At 39.6% G+C, this 25586-nt stretch overlaps 2 protein-coding genes, 2 long non-coding RNA genes and 1 pseudogene across 6 annotated transcripts; 2 read left to right on the top strand and 3 right to left on the bottom strand.

Moving 5' to 3' along the window:
- Positions 1–915: 915 nt before the first annotated feature.
- On the bottom strand, positions 916–2631 carry LOC123477143 (fibrous sheath CABYR-binding protein-like). The gene has a single exon (XM_045180567.1). The coding sequence runs from the start codon at positions 2629–2631 to the stop codon at positions 916–918; it is 1716 nt and encodes a 571-aa protein (XP_045036502.1).
- A 613-nt stretch (positions 2632–3244) lies between these two features.
- Positions 3245–4935, top strand: LOC116934500 (extensin-2). Of its 3 annotated transcripts, none has more exons than XM_045180152.1 (3): positions 3245–3329; positions 3446–3705; positions 3748–4935. In XM_045180152.1, the coding sequence occupies exons 1-3, from the start codon at positions 3326–3328 to the stop codon at positions 4846–4848; spliced, it is 1365 nt and encodes a 454-aa protein (XP_045036087.1). In that variant the 5' UTR covers positions 3245–3325; the 3' UTR covers positions 4849–4935. The 3 variants fall into 3 exon arrangements, with proteins under 3 accessions (XP_045036087.1, XP_045036088.1, XP_045036086.1); XM_045180153.1 differs by having other exon boundaries at positions 3446–3588; positions 3664–4935; XM_045180151.1 differs by having other exon boundaries at positions 3446–4935.
- Positions 4936–5559: 624 nt separating this feature from the next.
- LOC116932250 lies at positions 5560–6973 on the top strand. The gene is made up of 7 exons (XR_006652126.1): positions 5560–5707; positions 5772–5892; positions 5958–6289; positions 6350–6421; positions 6485–6571; positions 6632–6712; positions 6859–6973. It is a non-coding gene; the product is annotated as an uncharacterized LOC116932250 (long non-coding RNA).
- A 958-nt stretch (positions 6974–7931) lies between these two features.
- Positions 7932–8619, bottom strand: LOC116932236. Its single transcript, XR_004399398.2, has 3 exons — positions 8403–8619; positions 8271–8341; positions 7932–8147 (listed from the first exon to the last, which is right to left on the bottom strand). It is a non-coding gene; the product is annotated as an uncharacterized LOC116932236 (long non-coding RNA).
- Positions 8620–11309: 2690 nt separating this feature from the next.
- On the bottom strand, positions 11310–15414 carry LOC116931632 (annotated as a pseudogene).
- Positions 15415–25586: the final 10172 nt, after the last annotated feature.

The following is a 25586-nucleotide window of genomic DNA, read 5'->3' on the forward strand; positions in this document are numbered from 1 at the left end:
CTGGAGTTAACGTCTAGTACCCCGTAATTTTAGGCTGAACGGTGAGAGATTGCCGAGCAATTTAGACGACCGACCCGAGCTGTTTTTTTTTTACGATAGATGGCGTTTAGACGAAAAATCACGAAGACAAGGCAAAATCAGGCCGCGAACTTACTTTTGAAGGCCGGGCTTCCTGCGTCGCCCAGCAACAGACTTCATATGAAAGGCCGTGTATATGAGTAATTTCGCTGCCAGATACTAGTAGAACCCAAAAAAGTAAGCATTTATCTTTCGAGTGAACCGCGTATCGTTTCGTGTAATCTGGTGGCCGTAAAACTGTGTGTGTGCGTTACGACAGAGTTGATTTTGGCTGACAAACTGCAAGAAATAAAATGAGACAACTACTAGATTAAATCATAAAAAATTTTGTGTAATTTAAACTGACAGAACAGTTAAATATAGTTGGCCGATTGAAAAATATAAAGGAAAAAAAAATGATAATTTAATACAGATGCATCTGCGTGATGTTGCAAACGAGAACTGGTCGTGATAGATTCAGTGTGTAGCGAGAAGTTGTGAGCTCTGCAATCACCATAGCTTTAGGGCGATTGTCGGCACGTAGAGTCGGTTACAGATAATAAGCACTTTTATCGGAGAAAAGTGCTGTATCGATACCGTCTCTTTACATGCGTCCAATCAGCCACCAAAAACAAAATGAATGAAAAGCAGAGCTATTAGCACACAAAGTCTCGAATATGCTGATGAGTAGGATCAGTTCAGGATGTTGGCAGACATCTGTAGAGTCTGGATCGAAAAAAACAAACATGGCAAATTGCATCGGTGTTTAAGCATGTGCTGCAGGGATGCTTTAACAGCGAAAGAAATGGTTTCTCGAAAACAGATATCACCAATAGAGCTAGACGACGCACACATCGTTTAAGCAACGTACTGAACGTTAGCCGCACTGAACGGACTGAACGTGGCTGTTCCTGCTGCCAAGTTGGCGTAGTAATTGACAGGAACGGCCGTCGCGTACTCGTTGCTATAGACAGGGACGTCCGTGACGTAGACATAGCTTCCAGCAACATACTGCTGCTGGCCGTCGTAGACTGGAGCGCTTTCGGTGTAGTAGCCAGAGTCCTGGGCATAGTGTTCAGTGCCAGCAGCCGCAGCGTAGTACTCCGTCGGGTCGGTGTAGGGGTAGTAGGCTGTTCCCGCATCGTACCCAGCGTCCATGTAATGAGCTTCGACGGCAGGGGCGTAGTCGGCTGGAACTTCAGGGGCTCCAAGAAGGCGCGGCGGTATGTAAATGGGAGCATCGGGACGCAAGGCCTCGCGCTTAGCTCGCCGAGAAGCCGAACGTCTTTGTTTGGTAGCAATGTTACGTTTCTGCTTCCTGGTCAGTTGGGCGAAGCAAGCTTCATCGACCACGTGTGGTTCAACTTGAAGAGGTGAAGCCTCTGGGGCAGATGGAACACCCGGAGCAGAAGAAGTCTTCTTCTTCTCAGGTCCAGAAACAACTTCAGAAGGAAGAAGGGCCTCAGCAGCCAATGCTACAACGGGAGGCGCAGCTTCATCCTCATCGGCAGCTTCAACAGCCTCTGCAGCAACAGGAAGTTCTTCAATGACCTGAGCAGCATCTTCCTCAACGGCCTCTGCTTCTGCGGCCGGAGCGACTTCAACAACTTCATCGACAGCCGGAACTTCCTCAACTTGGTCTGCAACGACATCAGCTTCAACAGGAACTTGAACAGCTACGTCGACTTCAGGGGCTTCAAGAAGGCGTGGCGGTATGTAAATGTGAGCATCGGGACGCAAGGCCTCGCGCTTAGCTCGCCGAGAAGCCGAACGTCTTTGTTTGGTAGCAATGTTACGTTTCTGCTTCCTGGTCAGTTGGGCGAAGCAAGCTTCATCGACCACGTGTGGTTCAACTTGAACAGGTGAAGCCTCTGGGCCAGATGGAACACCCGGAGCAGAAGAAGTCTTCTTCTTCTCAGGTCCAGAAACAACTTCAGAAGGAAGAAGGGCCTCAGCAGCCAATGCTACAACGGGAGGCGCAGCTTCATCCTCATCGGCGGCTTCAACAGCCTCTTCAGCAACAGGAAGTTCTTCAATGACATGAGCAGCATCTTCCTCAACGGCCTCTGCTTCTGCGGCCGGAGCGACTTCAACAACTTCATCGACAGCCAGAACTTCCTCAACTTGGTCTGCAACGACATCAGCTGCGTTTTCAGCAGCTTCAACAGGAACTTCAAAAGGAACTTTAACAGCTACGTCGACCTCTGGAACTTCCTCAACTGCGTCTTGTGATGTAGCGGCTTCAACAGCCTTTGCAGTAGGAACTTCCATTACTTTCGGAGCCTCGTTGTTGGGCAGAGGGCTCTTTCGTCTCAGCACAGGTCGAAAGGGCTGGCCGTATTGGCTAGGTGGAACAGGTTTGGCGCGAAAGGGTTTAGCCAATTCCTGAACTGGAGGTGATTTGAACGACGATGCACCGGTGACAACGGGCGATTTCGTCTTCAATTTGGGACTCTCCCGGACCGGTTTGGCGGCCTCAGCCGATGGAATTGCTGGCCTCTTGCAGTCAACTTTGGATTGGACGTGCGCAAACTGCTTCTTCGCACCGGGAAGTTTACGAATCGGAGAATTCATTTTCGGGTTCTTCGCTAAACGTGCTCGGCTGATGGAGTAGTAAACTTGTAGATTGGCAGAGTATAGAGTTTTCACAGAAAGAGCTATTTAAACTCGAAAAATGCGATACATTATTGGAGCGGAAGGAATCCATATACCCGAATGGGCCATGTTACGAACCCACACCAAACCGCCATCCTCGCTTACTTTCGCGTTTTCTATTTGCATTTGAATGCGAACACGGCCATTGAAAGGCAAAATCGGGTTTCAATTGCATTGAAAAATGATGTTCAATCATTTTTAAAGTCGTCTTAATTGAGAAAACGTGTAATTTCATCGTCAAATGTACGTGCCAATCAGAGCTATGTCGTCGCGTGTCGTGTTCAAATTAGCGATTACGCGGAACATTCACCGTTGCTGGGGCCACAGCTATTGCGTCGTGACCTTGAAGCAAGGTCGTGCAATGTTGCGCATGATGTTACGCAACCTGCCACGGACATATCGAAAGCACAAATTGGCCCACCTGAGGTGGGTAGGGGAAAGAGCGCGCCATTCCATCGAAGCAATAATTTTAGCCTTAAGCTGCACCTGACAGGTATATAATGAAGCGTACGTTTCATTCTAATTCAGTCTTGTCTAGTTCTGCTTCACCTCCACAGTACAGCAACTAGCCATCTCAAGTCTGCTGTGTGCCAAGTTCATTCAAGCCTGAATTATGGGTAAGTTATTTCCGCCTTTTGTTTGGTGTAAGAAATGCCATTTAAACTTAAGTTCTTACGTTGATGTTTTTATGTTGGATGTTTGATTTTGGCTTCATGGTTGTGTTCTTTCATAGTTCGATGCAGTTTCGTGTTACTGGTGGCTGTGGCCGCGATGATGGCTGTTCCGGGGCATTCTGTGCCGATGGGTTCGTCAATTGGTGGTTACGGTTCGTACTCGGCTCCTACGACTACCACTAAGGAGTACTACACAACCAAGGCGGCCGAATACTACACCACTAAGAAGGCTGAGTATTATACGACAACGTATGCAGCCCCATCTTACACGACAAAGGCTCCAGAGTACTACACCACGGCTTCGTACTACACAACCAAGGCCCCCGAGTACTACACCACGGCTTCGTACTACACAACCAAGGCCCCCGAGTACTACACCACAACGTACGCAGCTCCTTATTATACAGAGGCACCCAAGTACTACACCACGAAGGCTGCTGAATACTACACTGAAGCCCCGAAATACTATTCAGCTCCAAGCTACACAACCACAGCTGCCTACTACACCACTGAGGCTGCCAAGTATTACGTTGCCCCAACTTACTACAGCCAGGCTGCACCGTCTTATTACTCAGAGCCGACTTACTACACCGAAGCTCCGCAATATTACGCTGCTCCAAGCTATTACGAAACCGTGGCGCCTGTCTACTACACCGAAGCACCAAAGTATTATTCTGGCCCGAGTTATTATACCACAGCTCCCCCTTCGTACTACGAACCTGTCTACTACACCGAAGCCCCGAGGTACTACAGCGCTCCCAGCTACTACGAGACTGAGGCTCCTGCCTACTACACAAAGGAATCCGAATACTACACCGAAGCGCCCAAGTATTATGCTGCTCCAAGCTACACCACAACAGCTGCCTCTTACTACACTACTGAAGCTGCCAAGTATTACGTAGCCCAGACTTACTACTCACAGGCTGCTCCTTCCTACTATGCAGAGCCGACTTACTACACTGAGGCTCCTCGATACTACGCTGCTCCAGAGTACTACACCGAAGCTCAGAAATACTACTCTCCTCCGTCTTATTACAGCGAAGCCCCGAAGTACTACACCACCAAGGCACCTGAGTACTATACTACCAAGAAGGCTGAGTACTACACCACAACCTATGCAGCTCCTAGCTATTACACTGGAGCTCCGAAATACTACGCCACCAAGGCTCCTGAATATTACACCACAGCTTCCTACTACACCACCAAGGCTCCTGAATACTACACTACAGCTTCATACTACACCACCAAGGATCCTGAATACTACACCACAGCTTCATACTACACCACCAAGGCTCCTGAATACTACACCACCAAGAAGGCCGAATATTACACAGCTGAGGCAGCTGCTAGTTACTACACCGAGGCTCCGAAGTATTACACCACCAAGGCTACCGAATACTACACGTCCAAGAAACCTGAGTACTACACCGAGGCTCCTAAATATTCTGCTCCTGTTTATTAAATGTTAATTTTTTTAAAGAGTCGTTAATTTATCAGTCGTTTATTCCATCAAATCGTTTTGGGCAATGAAATAAAGGGATTGTTTGATGATACTTGTTGATTAATTCAAGAAGAATACCAATACATGGATAAGTAGAGGGCAATAAAAGTGTAAAACTGTAATTCCTTGTGGCGTTTTCATTCACGCATACGCAGCAGTTCGTGAGCAAACGAACCATTGAAAGGGCCTTGCGCAGTCTAGCTGCATCCAGCCATATACTAGTAGAACCTTAAACTTTGTCTTGACAAGTACTGTCATATTTCGGTTGCAGGATTTCACTAAATATCAAGTAGTTAAGTGGTTTAATCGTGTTAAATGTATGATTTCGCGATTCAAGTCTATTTAGGTGTCAGAACTGAAATTGTAATTTAAGAATTTTTAAAACCTCGCATAGCTTTTATTAACAATAGTTTACTTTTACAAATATCAAAATCTTGTTAACCATTTAAAGGAGAACAAAGTTCATTGTTTAGATTTCCGGTTTTACTTCTGGTTTAAAATGCAAAATAACTCCTTATTTGTTTGTCTCAGAAAAAACATTCAAATTTTCGGGATCCTCGTTAAATTTGGGGTCGACTACATGTATCAACTCAAAATACCGAAAATAGTCAAAAATCGCAAATTTTCCTGAACTTTCATGTTCAACTTTCACGTTCATGAAAAATCGGGATTTTGGTCAAATCCGACTTTTGGCTGATCCTACGAGCTACGACAGTTATACCTACAAATATTTAGCGTTTCGTGCTGCAATTAGTAGTTGATATTCTAGGATGTTATGCCTAAAATTGGAATTCAGCTATCAGAGATTAGCAACATTCAAGTACTTAAAAGCAAGTATTGTACTTATTTCAACATTCAAAGTAAAATCTAATTTTGGGTTCTAGACGGAAACTGTAGATGGCGTTGATGTGCGTCTATGATGAAGATTTTGAGTGACAAGTTAAATGGGTGTTTGTTACGTTACCCTATTATGTGTTTCAAAGGATTTTTCGTCAAAAATTTACGGTATGTTGTTATCTATTCAGTATTGCTACGTTGGGTATGTATTGAAAAGGAAACTTTTGAAATAGATTGCTTTTTGTATGTGGTGGTGTTGCGCCTTGTCAGCTACGCCAGCTGCTGAACCAGTAACCTGCATTCCTGCTATCAATGTACCACAAAAGATCCTGACACTTTAAGAAGGCAACTATTGCTTACATGAAGATCACCATCCAGTTCAAGCACTATTAATGGACCTCAAGCCTTTCGTTTAAGCTTAGTGATGTGTTCTCTCATCAATCAACGACAGAGTCTTCATCTACTTTGTGTTGCTAACCATCAGCCCTCAGCATCCCAGGTATCCAGATTTCCAAGTTTCTCTGATTAGCCAACCATCATCCATACCCTTCAGCTCTTCATTGTGGTATTTCAAAACATTACTTATCTTCCACTACAAACATCTGTAACAATTTTCTCTACACAGGCTTCTCTTCCTCTTATCTTAGTCTGCTGAATGCCAACATTGAATAATGTTCATCATCATTGCCTTTCCATGGTATTTTAATTTGGTGGATTATCTGGATTTCTCATTTTAAATAAATCTTTGTTGTATAAACAGAAAATTTTCATTATTAATCCTGCTGTTCTTCTCACCGTTACTTAGCCATCTCACATGGATAGGCTTTAACAACATCTCCATTTTTTGGTATTTTAAGTTTCTACGTTATGGAGCATTGTTGTGTTGTAAGAAAAACTTCTGTTATAGGACTTCAAATATTCATTTTCCTTCGGTACAACACTGCCGTTTTGACAATTTCGGTAGTTTCGCTCCCAGTTGACCACACGCGTAAGTTCTTTGTCTTTTTCATCGTTTTATCAGACAAATGCCATTTTCCGCTCAAAATCACTTACTTCTTTTTTTGCCTCATGATTAAAAAAAAAAAATATTATATTATATATTATATTATTATATTATTATTATATATTATTTAGAACTACATTTTCTTCGTCTTCCTGTCGTTGTTGTCTACGACTTCACCTCATCGCTGTCTTCGTTGACATCTTCGCCTTTATCTCCGTCTCATCGTCTTGGTCGTCTTCGCCTTCATCCCGCTCGTCGTCTTCGCCTTCATCTCCGTCTCGTCGTCTTCCTTTCCCTTCTCTCCTCTCTCTCTTCCCCTTCATCTCCGTCTCGTCGTCTTCGCCGTCTTTGTCTACGCCATTACCTCGTCGCCGGCTTCTTCTTCGCCCTTCATGTAGGGAATTCACCGTGGGTCGTCGCTCTGGTATTGTTTTATTTTGCATTGTTATGTTTAAGTTAACCCGTTGGCTGCCACCCCGTTTGCGTCCCATTTTTGTTGTAGCTTGTAGGGACCGGCCGCAATGGCCTTCGCCGCAAGGCGCCTTAGGCAATGCACCAGTAGGGACTTCTCTTTGTCGATGCGGTGGCGGATTCCTGAGGGTGTGCATTCCCTGTAACGGATTCCGTCACCATGTCAGCCCGGACTTGTCTTCGGACAAGTCCCACCTTGTTCGCGATCCTTATGACGCGATGCGTAGTAACTGTAGTTTAAGCAACCTACGGGTTGCGTGGCCTGGCAGCCAACGGGTTAATTTAGTTAAGTTTATGTATGTTTGTGTATATATTTGTAACTATATTTGTGCTGTTATGTAAAATAGTGGTGGAATTGTTGGGAGGAGGTGGGACAATAAAAAGAATTTCAATTTTTATCTATTTTTTCTGTTTATTTCATTTCACCTTAGTCCACTTTATCTATATCAAAGATAAACTTAGACTAATTTTTTACCCAACCTATTTTAATTTAAGTACAGCCATCTCAAGAATACTTATTTCAATAGATTTCAGTTGGTGAACACCAGTGAATACATTTTTTTCTTTGTTCCATATGACTGTCAAATGCAATCACTTGGCAAAAAAAAAGAAAAGGAAAAAATAACTTACACAATACAACTTCACATGGTGGCATCACAAAAGGATTTAACCATTACTTTCTTTAACTCCTCTGTTTCCATTAAATGAGGTAATTGTTCAACAAACACAAGAATGATACTGGATATGTTTATTTACACTGACAACATAACATTGGTCGCATTCCATTCTGTCACCAAGTTACTCCAACACCAATCCAACACATCAGGTACCTTGAGGTTCTCTGCAAATTAAAAATGTAAATCACTTTTGAAAAAACCAAGTCCTGGATTGGACCAAGTCACTGAATGATTCTTTGGCCACCAGAGTACATCAGGTACATCCCGAAGACCTGAAAGCACAAATACAAAAACTTAAACTATTAACAATATATTCTAACATCACTTGATTACCAAGAATCGAAGAGATTTAGATAGAAAAATAGAATATAAAGAACTCTTTTCTTACGTATCACCTTTGGTTCAAAATGGGTGTATTAGACTAACTGAGATGAAAAACGTGCTAGAAAGCCAAATCATGCTCCTCCTTAAAAAATTTAAAATATGAGTGGCACGTTTTTTTTTTACTTGAATGTTTGCTATAATACCTTGAACAACTCTGCATTGATCAAATTCACAAGGCGCAGCTCAAAACACAAGGAATCGGTGGTTAAATTTCAAGAACAGATACGTTCGTTTAAGCATCCATCCTCAATCCGAAGCCACGCGAAATAAAACAGCTGATGGGACAGCTGACATACCCATACAAATTTTACGGAGTTAGTTATTTATCCCCTAGATGTCTTGAAAATATAGAGCAGTGCTCAAGGCGCCACCCACTATTTTTTTTTTTTTTTTTTTTTTTTTTTTTTTATTTTTTAAATTTTTTTTTTTTTTTTTTTTTTTTTTTTTTTTTTTTTTTTTTTTTTTTTTTTTTTTTTTTTTTTTCTCTCGCCCCCCCCCCCCCCCCCCCCAAACTTTTTTTTTTTTTTTTTTTTTTTTTTTTTTTTAAGGGGGGGGGGTTTTTTTTTTTTATTTTTTTTTTTTTTGTTTTTTTTTTTTTTTTTTTTTTTTTTTTTTTTTTTTTTTTTTTTTCCTCTTTTTTAAAAAAGAAAAAAAGGTTTGGGTTTTTTTTTTTTTTTTTTTTTTTCCCAGCGGGGGGGGTGGTTTCCCCCTCCCCCCCCCCCCCCCCGGGGGGGTTGGCCGGGCTCCCCCCCCGAGTGCAGCCATCCGAAATCGACATATGAAACCAAACTTGAAACCCTCCCACTTTTCCATAAGCGAAGTAAAACCCAACTTTCTTTTTTTAAAAATAACTCATACTGTTTCTTTTAAGTCGAATTGAACTAAATTTTCGATATTTTCGTTGAATTTTGAATACAAATCATTTAATTTTATAGAAATATACACATAATTGATAATTGGAAAAATAAAGTTTAAGTCAGGCTTTTTTCCTAACAGAATTTCCGCTAGATGACAGTGACAGTGAACAAAACAGACAAACAGTTCGTCTGCTTGAGAAGAGAGAAATAGTTCGCGCGCGCTGACGTAAGCACGTAAGTGAGAATTATTAAAAGGAAATTGGTTTTTATAATTTAAATTGCAGTAAGAAAGCAAAATAAATGTTTCTGCTACCGATATGTCAAGGTACAATTCAAATGTTATACTATTCTGACCTCCTGAAGCCACTTTGTTGTGGCTTTATGAGAAACCAAGATCCTTTTCTCAAATGGAAAGAAACTTCTCAACACATGAAGTTCTTATGTGATTGATTTAAGTTTTTTTTAAAATCTTATTTCCGTTTCCCAAATGTAATCTGCATGAAAGAGATTGCACTTGTAAAATTTTCCGAACCTTTCCTTGCAAAAACTCTTCATTAGGCTCTTGTAGTTATATCATAGTTGTCTTGGGGCTACCAATGGCGGCCATGCCATGTTTGACAGCATCTAGTTGTATTTGTAGTCTGTGAAAAGAAATTTAATACAAGCATTATGAAACAACAAATTGAAAACCTGTGTATCCTTGAATTTAAGATTAGGGGTGATTAATTGAATATAGTTAGATTAGTAGTTGAGTTGCAGTTGATAAATTTGATTCCACCATTTGTTCTTGCTTTTGGTTGACATATACCATTTTCATGTGTAGTTAAGTTAAGTAAATGGCAGCTCTTCACATGCCACTCAAACAGTGTGCAAAGGGAACAATATGTCATCCAGTTACCTTGGAAGTTTCGATTTAATAATATAATTCTAAGTGTATACAGCCTATGTATATTTACACCTAAATGTACACATACCTCAAATGACTAAGCGAAACAGTGAGATTATTAATGTGACTCACGGCTCTGTGGTTGAGCATCGGCAAGGCATGCTGTGTAGTAAAGGTTCGATTCCTTACAGAGTCTAGTTGAAACAATACATAATTTATTCAGATAATAATCGCACGTCAATACAGTGCTTTCAAACAGTGTTCATATGAATAATACTAGTCAACAGCAAGCGGAGATTAAAATGAAAGTAAATCCCATTTGAATTTGTCTGTGAAGGATAAATTTGAGAAACTACGCACTTGAACGGAATTTCAGTAAAACTAGGAATACAGTCCGGATAAATAATGGGAAGACAAGTTCTTTGAAAAAGGTAAAAGTACTAACCAAAATACGAAATACTTATCAAAATATCAGAAAGAAGAAAAAACATTTTTGAATAATTGGTTTTCAGCATTTTGTATTGATATATAACCCTTAAGATAAACCAAGGTTGGGGTAAACCCTGCCTTAATTGAACCGAACCCCCGGGGAGATTACCCGGGGAGTGGCTAAGAGAAGCCGGAAAAGGATGGAAGGTTTCGGACAAGTTTTTACGTGAGCGATTAACCGTTAATTCGGATTTGTGGGTAGCCTCTTCGCCCTCCAATGATATCACAGAACTTGAGGACCCCCACGTCCCCTTTCCGGACAGCGCACTCACAACCTTTGCTGCTGATCACAGTAGGGGCATGACCCCCTACGGGCTTATCACAAGTCAAGGGGAAACGGGGCCACAGAAAAGAAGGGAGCCCAGATATGCAATTCAATTTTAAAAATATATATAAATACTATAATGTGGAAGGAAATAAATGAATCTTGAAATTGCCGGTCGTCCTTCTAAACAGTATCATTTTTTTGATCTCTTGTCTCAACCAGGAACTTTTTCCAATCAAATATCATTTTTCATCTAGGTTGAAACAAAAACAAAACAAAACAAACAAACACATATCAATGTAAAACATTCCTTGAAGCAAAGTAAGAAACTTGTCTTACATAAAATCTATGCTGAGCACATTTCTAAGTTAAAGTTTCTAACTTAACTGCAGATCCAATTATTACTGCATAACATAGACGGTCGATAACAGATCCTGAAAGAACTTCCTGAAGGTTAAAAAAAAAATTTTTCAGCTAAAAATTCTGAATAACTGTCTGTAAAAAATACCTTCCATGGGAATTTTTTAGTATAACGTAAATTAAGCATTAAAGGCTTCGCGAAGATCTATATTTTGAATACAAAAATAGGTTACAATTGAATGAGCTGATTCCATAAAGTAATAACATAATGCAGCACACAATGGTACATACATCATTGAGTACATAATACCACATATATGATACTTCAAAATCCATTTGTAGAAGGAAATAATTTGGTTTTCAAAGTAGGAATCCATAATCCGATAAATCACTCACAACTCAAATTGGAAGCTCATTCTGAAATGTAAATATATTAAACTCATTATCTGCTTGTATGAAAGCAAAACAACATTAATTCAGATCTATTTTGTACATATAAAAATAAACCTGAAAATCAGCTGTATATTAGAAATCATCAATTTCCAGAATCCTTTTTCCAGGATGATAAAATATCACACCTGGTTTTTCTAAAGTAGGTAAAAATTTCCTAAAAAATTATTCTTACCAAACTTAAAAAACTGACATACCATGAATTACCATGAATGTAATGAAGTAGTGTGAAAATTGCATGTGGATAATAAAGGTGGAGAACAAAAACACAATTTCCAACGATCTCAGGGGTTGATGTATTTATGAAGCACATTGTAAGGCTGCTGACGAGGGCGTACCTGGAGAATGAAAACATTGTGTGACAGAAAATTGAACTGAAAGAAATATAAACATGCAAACATATTATACCATTCAAAGGATGTCTGGTGACAATCCACCTTCAAACAACAATCAAGTGTATCATGCAAATAATCGTGAAAAGAAGTGTCTCTCATGTTGGCACTAAAAAGTGGCAAATTTTAGTGTTGTAATCAAGAGAATGTTTAATATAGAACACAATCTACATTCAGCAGACAACCAGTAACAACTAAGGCGTAAGGTCTAAGAATTTCTACCAGAAGATGGCTTGTTACCTTGGCATAGTTACAAAATGCAATCCTATTTATTAGTAATCTTTCACTTACTTTACTTTTTTGTTTTACCCGACTTAGCTTTAGGGGCCGTCACCCCCAGCTTCGCATGAAGGAGGAATGTAGGGAAGCAGCAGCTGACAATGCGAAACGCTAACGCGAAACGCCTACCACATACAAAACCAATCTATTTTAAGGATTTCCTTTTCAATACATACACAGCGATAGGAATACTGAACAGATTATATCATACCGTTATTATTTGATGAAAAATTCTTTGAAACACTGAACAGGGTAGAAACGTAACAAACACCAATTTAACTTGTCACTCGTAATATTTATCATAGACGCACATCAACGTCATCTAGTTTTTCCTCCTGAAACCAAAAGAAAATAGACGTTACTTTGAAATCAGTACAAATTCTTGCTTTTATGTGCTTGAACTTTACTGATCTCAAATAGTTGAATTTCAATTTAAAACATAAAAACCGAGAATATCAACTATTAGATTCAAGACGAGGTGCTAAAACATTTGTAGCTCAAACTGTCGTTGCTCGTAGGGTCAGCCTGTATTGTTGATAGCGAAAAAAGCACAGAATAATAGCTGCACCACCCTAACGCATGCAAGAAAAATATTTGAAATCGTTACCATAATACAGCTCATTTTTTACTTTTGGCAAATTGTCATAAAAAATTTTGCGGAAGTAACCAGAAGTAGCCCATATCTCCGGAAATAGTGATCCCACAACAAAACGAGTAGGATTTTCGTGATCCTTATCAAATTTGGAATTGGAATGATGTGTTTTTAGCCAAAAGTCGGATTTGACCAAAATCGCGATTTTTCATGAGTCAGGAAAATTTGCGATTTTTTACGATTTTGGGGTATTTTGAGCTGATACATGGGGTCGACCTTAAATTTGACAAGGATCACGAAAATGTCAATATTTTTTCTGACAGACCAATAAGTAAAGAGTTATTTGGTTTTTCATAACCGGAAGTAAAACCGGAAAGTAAAATTTTGGAAATCTAAAAAATGAGCTTTGTTCTCTTTTAATTGGTTAACAAAGTTTTGATAGCTGTAAAAGTAAACTATTTTTAATAAAAGCTATGTGGTGTTTCAAAAGTTCTAGAAGTACAATTTCAGCTATGACACCTAAATAGACTTGAATCGAAAAATCATACATTTAACACGATTAAACCCCTTACTTATTTGGTATTTAATGGAAACATGTAACCTAAATATGACAATACTTGTCAAAACAATGTTTCCGGTTCTACTAGTATCTGGCTGGATGCAGCTAGACTGCGCAAGGCTCTTTCCATGGTTCGTCTGCTCCCGAACTGTCGAAAAAGCGTGAATGAAAATTCCATAGGGAATTAGTTTCATACTTTTATAACCCTCCACTTATCCATCTATTGATATTCTTCATGGTTTAACCAACAAGTATCATCAATCGATCACCGTGAAAAGGGAAGAACAGCTCTGGGTTTTAAGAATAAAGATTGGGTACCACTGCAAAACAACCCTGCCAGTTCCATGCACAGATTCATCGCGCAAAGCAAACGAAAGAGTCCATTCTTAAAACCGTCATGTGACGCTTCTCTTTGCAGTACCTTCTCCTCTTACCAAACACGTCCGAGCTGTTCTTCACTTCATAAGCCTACGTACCCTTTCCTACAGTCATACTTTATGGTACCACTCAGAATAGATCTTAACAAATTGCGAACATATACAACATTTTCTGAATGTCAATTTCAACCATCTTATCTACAACCTAATTAGCAGTATGGATGTTTACAGTAAGATCAGTTTTAAAAATGTACCACTTTTCAGAAATTGCAGGAAATCATAAAATCCTGTGAAAAAAAAAATGGTCGAAAAACGACTGATCGCTGGCATGATGGAATGCGTTGACTCGAATCGCGATCAAAGTGAGAGGGATCAAGATGATGGGCATTTGGGCTAGATTCTAGCAACCCGAATTCAGCAACATTTTATTTGCCAAATAATCAGCTTTACTTAAAGTCGCCAAAATATTACTGGTTAAGTAGGTAGATGTGATTGTTGGAATGCCATAACGCAGGAAACACCTTAATGTAATTACCTTTAATAGGTTCTACAACACGACCGTGAAGGCGCAACTGACGAACCATTTCGGAATCATTATGATTTGTCTTTATGGCATCAGATAGCGAAGAAGCCGTATGCGAAGCGGACTCAATTAAATCCGGCATCAAAGTACCTGTAATATTTTCATATATGATGACATTGAATATTATGTAATATTAAATATATACAAAAAAAATATATGGTTGATACCTTGTCCGAGAAGTAGATTATCCCAAGTGAGATTTAAATCGTTAGCAGTTCCATCTGCCACTTTGACAAACGTATCGCCAACAATTCGACGTTTTTCTTCGGGATTAACAGTCCGACATTACGACAAAGTTTGGCGTCGTTGGTGGAAGCATCGTAGAAAGTCAAACTTCATTTGACAACCCAAAACGATTCGAAACATCAAATCTGATCGCTGGTATGAAGAAGAAATGAGAAGCCACTGTCCCTAAAGGAACTCGGTCATAGAACAAGTATTGTAAACCGTAGAATTTGAGATGTGACAGGACGACGTATCAATTAATCTCGTATCGAATTTTGGCCAATTATAAGATTCTGAACGGTCCAGAAAAGTGTCTCTAATCACCCGAAGATTGAGCCCGAGTTGCTGTAAACTAGTGACGACCAACTCAGATTCGTCTTTACGCAGAAAACCATTATCGATATGGATGTCCTGCACTCCGGACGAGTCGTCACCCTGTAGAAGTGCTTGATGAAGAAGGGCAGCACAAACGGCGGAATTAACTCCGCCACTTACTAACATGAGCACGATCTTATCACGTCCTATCGTACGCCGGATGTAGTTGATACACTGCTGCTCGCGTTTCTTCAATGTGAGACCTCCTTGCAATCCACAGATTTAGAACAAGAAGTTATGCACAATTTTTCGTCCTGTAATTTTACACCAACCATTAAGATTATTGTTTCCCATTCAATGGAAAGTAAACCAACATACCGTTTTCAATCAAATCATGGAACTAGACTCCATAAAGACGGCGTTCAGTATCAGCAATAGCGGAAATAATATGACGCGAACATTTTGCGACGCAACGCAACTCTTCTGCAACCTTGTCTACGCTGTCACCATGGGTCAGTAATACCATTTGCCGGGTCTCTAAGCCTCTAAACAATGGACACTCCGTTTCTACTTGGTTCTAGTTATCATTTTAAAATCTCGTTTAACTTGATTGCTCTTTTGATTCAGTATGATTATTAACCTATGTAAAGGAAAAGAAATATGGATCAATATATAAACGTTTTTCTATCAATTTGTATTTAATAGAGTATTAAATAGTATTACCTCTCGTTCTGGGGAACTGATGGTATTAATTGTATTCAGCTAATGGTCTGACATGACATAGTCCGTTGTGTCCTGCTCACCAGATCTCCTTGGATTTATAACATTCATCTTGCATGGAAATCGTCGAGTCGGCACTTGGTCAATTATTTTCCTCTTTAATACATTCTTTTGATGGATGCGTTGCTGGATGGTAAGTTGCCGGACGAGGCGGAATACCTCGTGCGTTAGATCTGTTTGGATGCGGATGACTTGCTAATGTTTAAATTTCCGTTCTTTACGTCAAGGAAAAGAACACCCTCTTCCGATTTCCCTTTGAATGTCTATATAACCTCGAGATCAGAATAATTAATCTTTTAAAAATTGAAGATTAGTACAACTTTTTTCGAAGTACAAAGTTATTAAATTACGTGAGAAATGATGTCGAAGAAGTGAACATCATTCCAACTGATGCATCGGACGGCGAAGAAACTCTAACCAAAAAGCGACCACTTTTCTAATCTTTGCACCTCTGCAAACAAGACAATAAATTGCACCTCAATTAGTTTTAATCATGGGTTTACAAGCAGAAAAAACCGACAGACCTAGAACTTCAGTTTTGTCCTGAGATGGTTCAAAACGTGCAAGTTGATTTCAAAAGTTCTGCATCAGAATGACACACTGGGGAGGTCTGATGTCACAAACGGAGAAAGCCATTTTCGTTGACAGACACATGATCTCTTTCACATTAGACACGTGATCTAAATCTGCTGTCCAATGAAGCAAAGAAGCCACATAATACTATATAAAAAATTTTTAAATGCCATTTGTTATAGCTGTTTGACTTTGTAAAAGTGATACCAATTTACAACACAGTCATGCCCACTGGAAATATCATCTATCACCCAGGGCTCTGTGCATGGGTGTCTGCCTGGGAAGCTGAAGATTTGGAATCAATCTCCACTTTTGAAAACAATTTATTTAAAGTAATAGGTAAAATGTTGTTTCATTTTACCAATTTACCATTTGTTTTACTAAACTAGTAACAGGAAACAAATGTATTATTTGTCCTCCAACTTTAGGTTTCTCCTGCTATTTTGAGAATACCAAAAAAGTCAACTTATTAACATGATTACAGATTTGTAAAATACCTTAACATCTTTTTACAATCGTTCCAATGACATTTGGTTCGCATCAAGACATCCTATATTTCTTGTTCCGAGAAACAAGAAAATATTTACGATACAAGAGTCATCTAAAGACAGTCTACAGCTCCCAATGCCCATAGGGGAAGAGTCTTTTAATACTGTGTAGTCCTATGTTCAATAATAATTTAGTTAATATATACGTATATATTGTCATAGACTTGCATGTGAAAGTCAAATACAAACCAAATTTACTGTTGATAGGTCATTTTAAGATTGTTTACATGAAGCTGCCATTGTGCAGATCAGCAGCATGAGCAGATTTTTCCAAAGCCTTTTTTTGCACACTGCAGGGCTACGGATAAGAACTGCACCTTAATATATATAAAAACATTGTCTGACAGCAAATAAAAAAAATAATAAAAATTAATAAAAATAACCCCTTTTTGTAAAAAAAAATTTTTTTGTTTTAAGGGGCCAAAATTTAAAACGGAACGCACTGAACATTTATTAGCTACCCGTTAAACACGTCTCGAATTTCTAACAGATAGGCTACATCCGATGAATTTCTACTGCAGACGATCGACTAAACAGTGTAGCCATCTATTGATAAGATATTTAGATTTACTTGATTAATTAAGCCCGGCATTTTAAGCCCGACTTTTTGTACAAAAAATCGGCTTATAATTTTGACTAAGAATTCAATAAAACTCATCTATGACAACCAAAATTAAAAGAATATTCATTATAAAATCTTATTTTCCCACTTAATTAATCAATTTTTGGATAAAATGGAATCAGAGTCGCAAACACTTGGAATCAGAAAAACCCCAAAAAACAAAGTTTTAAAAAGCGCAGCACTTGTTTTTCGTTTTTTTTTTAAATAGGTGGTTTAACGAGGAAACCAACAATTTTGTTGAAATCAACGTTCAATTTGGTTTATACCGTGTGATTTTTGTCGAATTTCATAAGATGTCGTTTTTTGCAGATTTTGACAAAAGTGGGAAGGCTATACCCTTCCCACTTTTTCATTTTTGGCCAAATTTCAACTTTCGCTTAAAATACATGATTTCAATTCAGAATTGAATGCTAATCACGGAAATCAAGTTTATTTTTCAATTGGCCTTATAGTTTCTTTAAACTTAACGTAAACAATAAAATATTTAGTTGGGGTGGTAACCATACTTTATTTTCGTTTATTTTAAAATCGGCTAATTTAACGAGGAAACCATTTACTTAATCGAAATTAACGGTCAGTTTTGATTATACTGTATGATCTTTTTTTCTCCAACGCTATCGAAAACTTCGCGAACAGCGGGAGCCGTTGAGTGTAATCAGAGCATATACGGTTGGCGCGCCAGCACTGCAACTCTGTTTTCTACGTTTATATCAAAAACTATACGCCTCACGTTAAAAATAGCTTGTGTATCGTGATTTTTGTTTAATTACGAATCGAAATCATGTATTTCTACTAAATCTAAAAATTATTCATTTCGACAAAGAAAGCCCGACTTTTTGCCACTAGTTACCGCTAACACCATCTGGCGAGATAAATATCGTAAAAAATGGGGTCGAAGGTGTATACTTATATATGTTATCAGTCAGCAAGACAAAATCCCTATCGGGAAATTAAAAAATTTTTCGAAAGTAAGCATAAGACCTTGCACCAAACAGACTTTTAATTTGATTGTTATCTTGGCCTCTTTTCTGTACCTCAAGGCCAAGTTACTTTGAACGATTATATGCAAAGAAAATGGTAAATATTACATATCGAATTCTCAAAGCGATAATATGAGAAATAAGTATAAGTAGAATGTAAATTACATCCATTTATACCTGATGTTTTCAACACGATAGCCTACTCTCCGGTAAAATCTTCTTTAGACTATATTAGGTCTAGTTACATCCGAATAGCTTACGCAGCATTTTTGATAACGAATGAAGGTGGATCTCAACAACACAGGGGCGAGATGGCGGTATGGGGGCGGATCTATCGCACAAATCATTGAAAAGCGACCATGCACGAACGGAACCGTCCTTTTCTTCACTTTTATATTTCTCTGACATTCAGTCTCTCTTTTAGTCTCTTCTCCGTCTCTTTCTTAAACGTACGTAGCCGAGCAAAAAAAAAGCGAATACGAAGATGGAGAAAAGAAAACGGAACGCCACTGCGCTAATGTGGAGGAGTTGCATCACACGCCACGATGCATCCGCAGTAGATCAATCCTCCCCCTTGCTCTATCTTCCTTCTTCCATGTATCTTCCTAGCTGGATATAACTGGAATCCCTTTCTTTTGTATTCTGTTGTCCAGACGTAAGACTGTGTATCATTCTCAGTTCTTCTCTTGAGATACGTATAGATACACTACGTATTACATATACTGTACACATTACGCACTATACGTGCTTGCAATTTTGATAGAAGAATTCTCTTTGGACACTAATATGTGTATGTTCACCTTTCGACATTTTGAACCTCGATATTGATTTATCTAACTTAAAAAAAAGGCCGCAGAAGAAATTCCCTGGCGTCACATGACGTTATAGCTACGTACTTTGTATTTGTAAACAAATGCCACCAGCTGTAACGATAAAAAAACTAACTCAAAAGTAACGCCATCTAAATAGTATTTTGTTTTTATGAATAGTCAAAAACAGCAGGCGGGGCGTGAAGAATCAGGAGAAAGGGCTGTACACTATGCATGCTATATTTAAATACTATATTATACGCGATCTAAAATGAAAAGGTGGCAAACGTTGAATTGGAACGAGGTGAAATGAGGAAGAAATGATCGACATGGATGCATCAAAGAGAAGAGACAATCAGAGAACTCGCATCAGCGGAAAATGTAATCTTCCAACATTATCACCAAGAAAAGAGCTCCATTTCTAGCGACCGTGTTTGAATGCTTACATCGACACGGGAACGCCTGACAGCGCCATCCGAGCGAAACGCGTTCCGCTCGCTCACGAAAAAAAAGATCAAGAGAAAGTGAACGAAAGCGTGACACCGAGTGTTGATGCGTCGTTGGTGGCAATAATTGTGCCTCGCTTATAGTCTCTGATGTGTTATGACTGCGATGGAAATAAATAGCGAGCGATCTGCGCATATATGCGTCGAAACAGAGACACAATTTGATATACACGTACGTGTGCATGTCTTTTACAGTGAATAGGAAATGAGAAATTCCAACAGCGTCGCAACACCATAGCAGCGCCGTAAAGGGGGAAAAAGATTTTTCTTTTCTTTTATACGTTAGGCGAACGGCAAAGACATGCTCTGCGTCAGCAGCGGCGACAGAGCAGCCGAGCGCAAATCAAACTATAACACGTTTCCGTATGCATCGCCGCCTTCTCCGGCCTGCTGCCATCGTCGCACATACTGGGAACAAAAGGCCAAAACGGCAAGAGAAGAATATAAGAAAATAAGAGCAAGAAAGTTCCCCGAGTGTAGCCCAACACTCCAACGCCTTCCGTCTCATGATTCTCGAGCGCCAGCAGCTCGTCTCCAACTTTTTTTTCTTCGCATTTTCACACGGTGGATTCTAAATATCACCCGAGAAGTAAAATCCCTCGTTCTCGTATATAGAAACAGAGGCAACGGAACTCGAGTGTGGGTACACACTGGAGGTAGAACGAAAGGCTTAATGAATAAGGACGCACACGAAACAAACTTTGTATTCTGCAGCAGTTTTTTTTTTTAAACTTTCTCCTCGCCAATTTGTCGCGCTTAGCAGCTGCCAACTTCTGAGTGTTCCTACGCTTTCATTTTCAATTCCAGAAAATGTCAGATTTAAGAAAGAAAAAGAATGAATTTGCATTGTTATATAGTTTGCCACTGATATAGACGTCTAGACAAACTGAGATGTCGTGTTACACATGACCCTTTCGATGTGTCCTATTTTTTATTCAGCCGCTTTCCTCGATAGCAATGAATAGATGACTAACAACAATGAAAAGATTTAGAACGTGAAAGCGTGGCGATGATTCTTAGCAGATGAGCATGTATAAACCCCTTTTCCAATTAGACGTCGTTTTTATTTGGAAATCACAAAAGAGTGCAAGGAGCGTGTCCCGTTGCCGATATAAAGCAAGTCTCTCGGGTCACACAGTCGTCAAAGCCGTCACCGACGTTCAACTTGGTGACGTTTCCATTAGGGAGAGACACGCGCATCGAGATTTCTAATCCAAGTGGGAAAAAAGGATTGGCCTTATCTGTTACCCGGCAGTCTAGACATGGCACAATACATAACAAATGCTATATAGAGTACATGGAATTATAAGTATATGGTGCTTCCAAATATTATTGGCCTATACGCACATTAGGGACAACAATATATGCACAATATGTCCCTCATGTCATGTCACTCTAACTGCTGTCACCAAATGATCCGCCTCTCGACGCATAGTTCCTGACCCTTCTCATCAATCGAAAGCCTTTTTTTCTGCTCCCAAGGCTTACTGCTATTGAGACTATATTCAGATTGCTGGTAGACCCTTGATAGCTCATTTGGTTTATCACTGATCAGCCATGCATTTTATTTATAATCGGCATAAGTCTCTTTGTCTGCCTGTTGGTTCTATTTCCAAAATTTAGTATCGTAGTTTCTTATTGTGAAGTAAAATGAAGCTTACAGTATGTGCGGACAGCAGGTTAGCATACGTTTAAAATTATGGGACTATAGAGCATTTGGAAATTCTTGTGGGTATAGCTACTATAGTTGTTGTCTTAAACCACCACTAAACTAATTGGTTTTGTTATCAAAACAAATGAATGATTTAACTAAGTGAACACTATAGATCATACATATGTTTACCTACTTTTGAAGTCATTTACTTAATGGAAGTGACACAACTTCAGCTATTTAGAGAAATCAGCTCTTGCATCTCCGATCCCATTGGATGCGCACCAGAACTAAATTCATTCCTATGCGAATTTGACGAAACAAAACACAACCAAAATGTACAAAGGAAAGAGCTAAAAAGAAAGGAGTGTGGAGCATTTGTCTGTTTATTCAGTCACTGCCTAGCCGTGAAGTATTACATTGGTTTCCGGACGTGGCGGCCATAAGCTATACATAGTGGACCGAAGAACATCTCTTTCGACGTACAGTATATACGTACGGCTCATTGCTCGCCAGCGATGATGTGCTGGGAAAGAATAAAAACAGTAAAAGTAAAGAACATCGACAAAAAAAAAAAAATAGAGAGCAAAACAAACAAGAAAAAAAAATAAGGGAAAGGAACTCCGCCGGAAGGGCGGGAGGCTATAAGCTGTGCATCAGTCACGTGACTCAAAAGCGGCACTGATCGAACGTTCTTCCTTGTATTTTGAGTTCGTTCGCTTTATGCGGATGTCGAATAAGCCCATGGCGATTCCTCGAAACCCCGTCACGTATTGACTCCATGACACAATATCATATTGAACTGCGTTCGTTTCTTTTATCTCTTCAATATCTCTATACATAGCACAGTTTTTATTTATCTCCAGTCTCCCTCTCATTCAACGTGTGTTGTTGCAACCGGGCTTTTTCATCTTTTTCAGAAACGATAAGATAAAATATCTTTGTGTACAGTATAGAAAAGTCTATAAGTATATTGTACTGTTATTGATATCTGCAACTCTCTTTCCATTCCGCCCGAAAGGCGGCATTTTTAACCGCCGATCAACAATAGTGAGCCCCCTGGTCTGCCGCCCTGTTTCCGATCGGCGAGGGAGAGAAAACGGACACCGGAAGACGATCTGCCATTAACAGGTCAACCGCTATCGTACCGCAGAAATCGACCGAACCCCTCAATCTTTCCCTAACTTCCTCCTCCGAAAAATGGCCCAATCATTTAGTTAGCCAACGAGCCAGAACGCCCCAGCATAGTTTCTTCCGCCGGGTCAGTTGACTTGATGGGTCAGCCCGTTGTCACTCAAAGTGAATCGATCCGGATGGATTTCAAAGAGATAAAAAAAAAAAACGTGGGGATTTCAAATCTTCCAATCGCTATCATTGCAATATCTTTCAGTTGTTTGTTTAAAAAAAAAAAAAGATTCGACTCGTTGAACATCAATGATTTAAAAAAAAGAAGAAACGAATATGGGACGACCCCTTTTTACTTTTATCCGGCGGAGGGTGACAGAAAATGTGATAGAACTGCGTGAGACTTTCATATCACTAGACACAGAACAACGAGATTTTTTGTTTGTATTGCTTCTGTTGTTATACTCTCCTCTTAATGTCACAAATGGATACACACAGTTTGACTGGAGGGGCGCTCGGCCACGCGACCCGACGCGTGCTGCAACACTTGCAACCTCGACCCCCTTCAGACCTCCAACTCTTCCTTTCTTTTCTAACCCTCCGGTATATATACATATATATATAAATATCTATATTACAGAGGTCGTATGGCGTCATATCGAACACGACGGACACGCGCTTCCTCTTGCTATAATACTCGGAAGTTAAAAGAAATTCAGCACCCGATAAGGTCCGCTCACTATATAGCAAATCTCAAGCGCAAGAGGGTCGATAACTACGTAACACGTATTTTCTTTGTGCTTCTGTCGAAAGAAAAAAAACAAACAGGAAAATCAAACTGACGATCATATGAAGTGGAAGACATGTTCCCCTCTCCTTCAAAAGTCAACGACATTCGTGATTCAAATGAACGCGCCCATCGCGTTTCACGCCTCTGTTCATTTCAATCGACCACATTCGAAAAGCTTTTTTCTTTTCCTATCGTCTTTAAAGAATATAGTGCAATAGTCAACTATATTTTTACTGGACACGGAAAATTGCTTATGCGGTCATAACGAATTGCTGATTGCACGTCCACGTCAGGCACGCGCTAGTTTTAAAATTTCGTAATGTTTAAAAAAAAAAGGGGGGACAAATGAAATTGTCGAAAAATGTCGTTCAAGAATCGAGAAGAAGGGAATCGAAGGGAGGAAAAAAAAATAAACTTAACTCACCGAATGCATGGCCGACGCTGATGATTGCGTGGTAAAGTCATTAGGAGGGGGGGCGAAGCGGGTATAGCAAGACGGCCAAAGGGAGTTACAGAGAGCGGATCCAGCGATTCGGAATCAATTGGTCACGTGGTTTCTTTGAACTCTCAAGTCAGCAGCAGCATCAGCATGGTAAAAGAAGACACTGCGTAGGGGAGAGCCAAAAAAAAAAAGTGGAAATTGTGTGCTCATCATCATCCCACGCTCCCTATGCGACACTCGAAGAGGAAAAAAGAAAAAAACCAAATATCTAGCAGCCTTTTGTGGCATCGATTGAAGTTTCTGACGTAACACTGCGGCCATCAAAAAATAAAATGAAAACTCAAATCATCACAACTTGCCTTTTCCCATCTCGAGTGAGCCTTGATGTAGTTATAGCCCAATTGCATTCACATATTGGCCATGGACGGAATCCCGGGGGCGACTGTCCCAGCTGTTGTTGTTTTTTTTGTTTTTTTAACTGGAATTTTGATTCCACTCGTCAAACGATAAAAGCTAACGATAGTTGATTCAGTATACTTGAAACGCAATTAACTTGATACTTGACTGGCGCCTACTGTTCCAATGTTTTATAGCTGTGCAGTTAGGGTTCATGTAGTAACCATTCGATTTATGACAGGATGGCTGGAACTTGTACAATATTGACTTTTCTTCTCGGTATAGATCTTGTCTTTCATTTGGAGCCTTTAAAAAAAAAAGGTATGGATGGTACAAGCTCACTAGATGAAGGCCTCATTATTATTCTTGTGATCGCAACAGAATGAACGGCCTTTCTTTTGATCTCTAACTGAGAAACAGACATCCAAATAAAGATATTTAGAAAATACAAAATAAAAGCCTGTTTTTATATTAAATGGATGTAGTATAAGACGCAATGGAAGTGAGTTCTACATTTACAGGGCTTGGGTGTTCAACAGACGGGAAGTAACGGCGTCAGTCTGTGCTCTGTATAGATGCGCCTTCCACCTACCCCTCCCCCAACACTGTGCGCTCTCCCTTTCTCTCTTCGACGTAGATACATAAGAAAGAATAAAAAAAAAAACAAAAAAGAAGAGAAAAGCGGGACTGTAGAGGGAACGGAGTTTGTGTTGGTGCCGCGCTGGCCGAGCTCTGCGAGCTCCGCCTATGCGGCAGAAATCGCATTCCGGTCAACCAGGCGGAATGCTATAGACTTTAGAGGATCAGCTGGGGTGCTCTCTATGCTGCGTGTACATATATAAGGCCTTGCGGCTCGATGCAAAATTGTTTTCTTTTTTCTTCTTCTTCTTCTTATTTTCTCTTTTCTTCTTTTTACATGTAAAGCTATTTCTTCTTTTTTGTATTATCTCGTTCTTTCTTTTCTTCTTTCAAAACGTATTCTTCCCTTTTATTATTTTTCTCCTCCGAAGAATCTTCCTATTCATACAAATCTATTTGATATTTTACATTTCTCTTTTCTATATGTATTCCGCACAGCGACCGGAGGGGTTGGTTACTCCGAATTCAAAATCTGTTTCTGGCTTGCCTCTCTTTTGTGCCGTGCCAAGTCATTTCATGTTCTACGCTCCTGCTCCATCTGCATGACAATTTTTGGCCATCATTCTTGTCCGCTTCTCGATTTTGATTGCATCATTACAATATGAAAAATAGGAAGACATATTTACATGACATGATCTACGACGTACCTCTACCGCGTACGCGCATACGTCTCTATAATCCAGTTAAATCTATTCCTCTTCGCCAGAGGATTCCCAACTTTCACCGAGGTAAAGTTTGATTCAGATTTCAAAAATGGCGAACCATCGTCAGACGAGTTGGTTGGATTTGTTTGAGAACAAGTGAAAATTCGCACGCAAGTGCCCGCTGAAAATCGCG

This window comes from Daphnia magna, linkage group LG10, assembly GCF_020631705.1.
Source record: "Daphnia magna isolate NIES linkage group LG10, ASM2063170v1.1, whole genome shotgun sequence".
In the NCBI taxonomy this organism is placed as follows: domain Eukaryota; kingdom Metazoa; phylum Arthropoda; class Branchiopoda; order Diplostraca; family Daphniidae; genus Daphnia; species Daphnia magna.

Coding starts and splice junctions, on each gene's coding strand:
- LOC123477143 (XM_045180567.1), bottom strand. CDS start 2,631: ATGAATTCTCCGATTCGTAAACTTCCCGGTGCGAAGAAGCAGTTTGCG.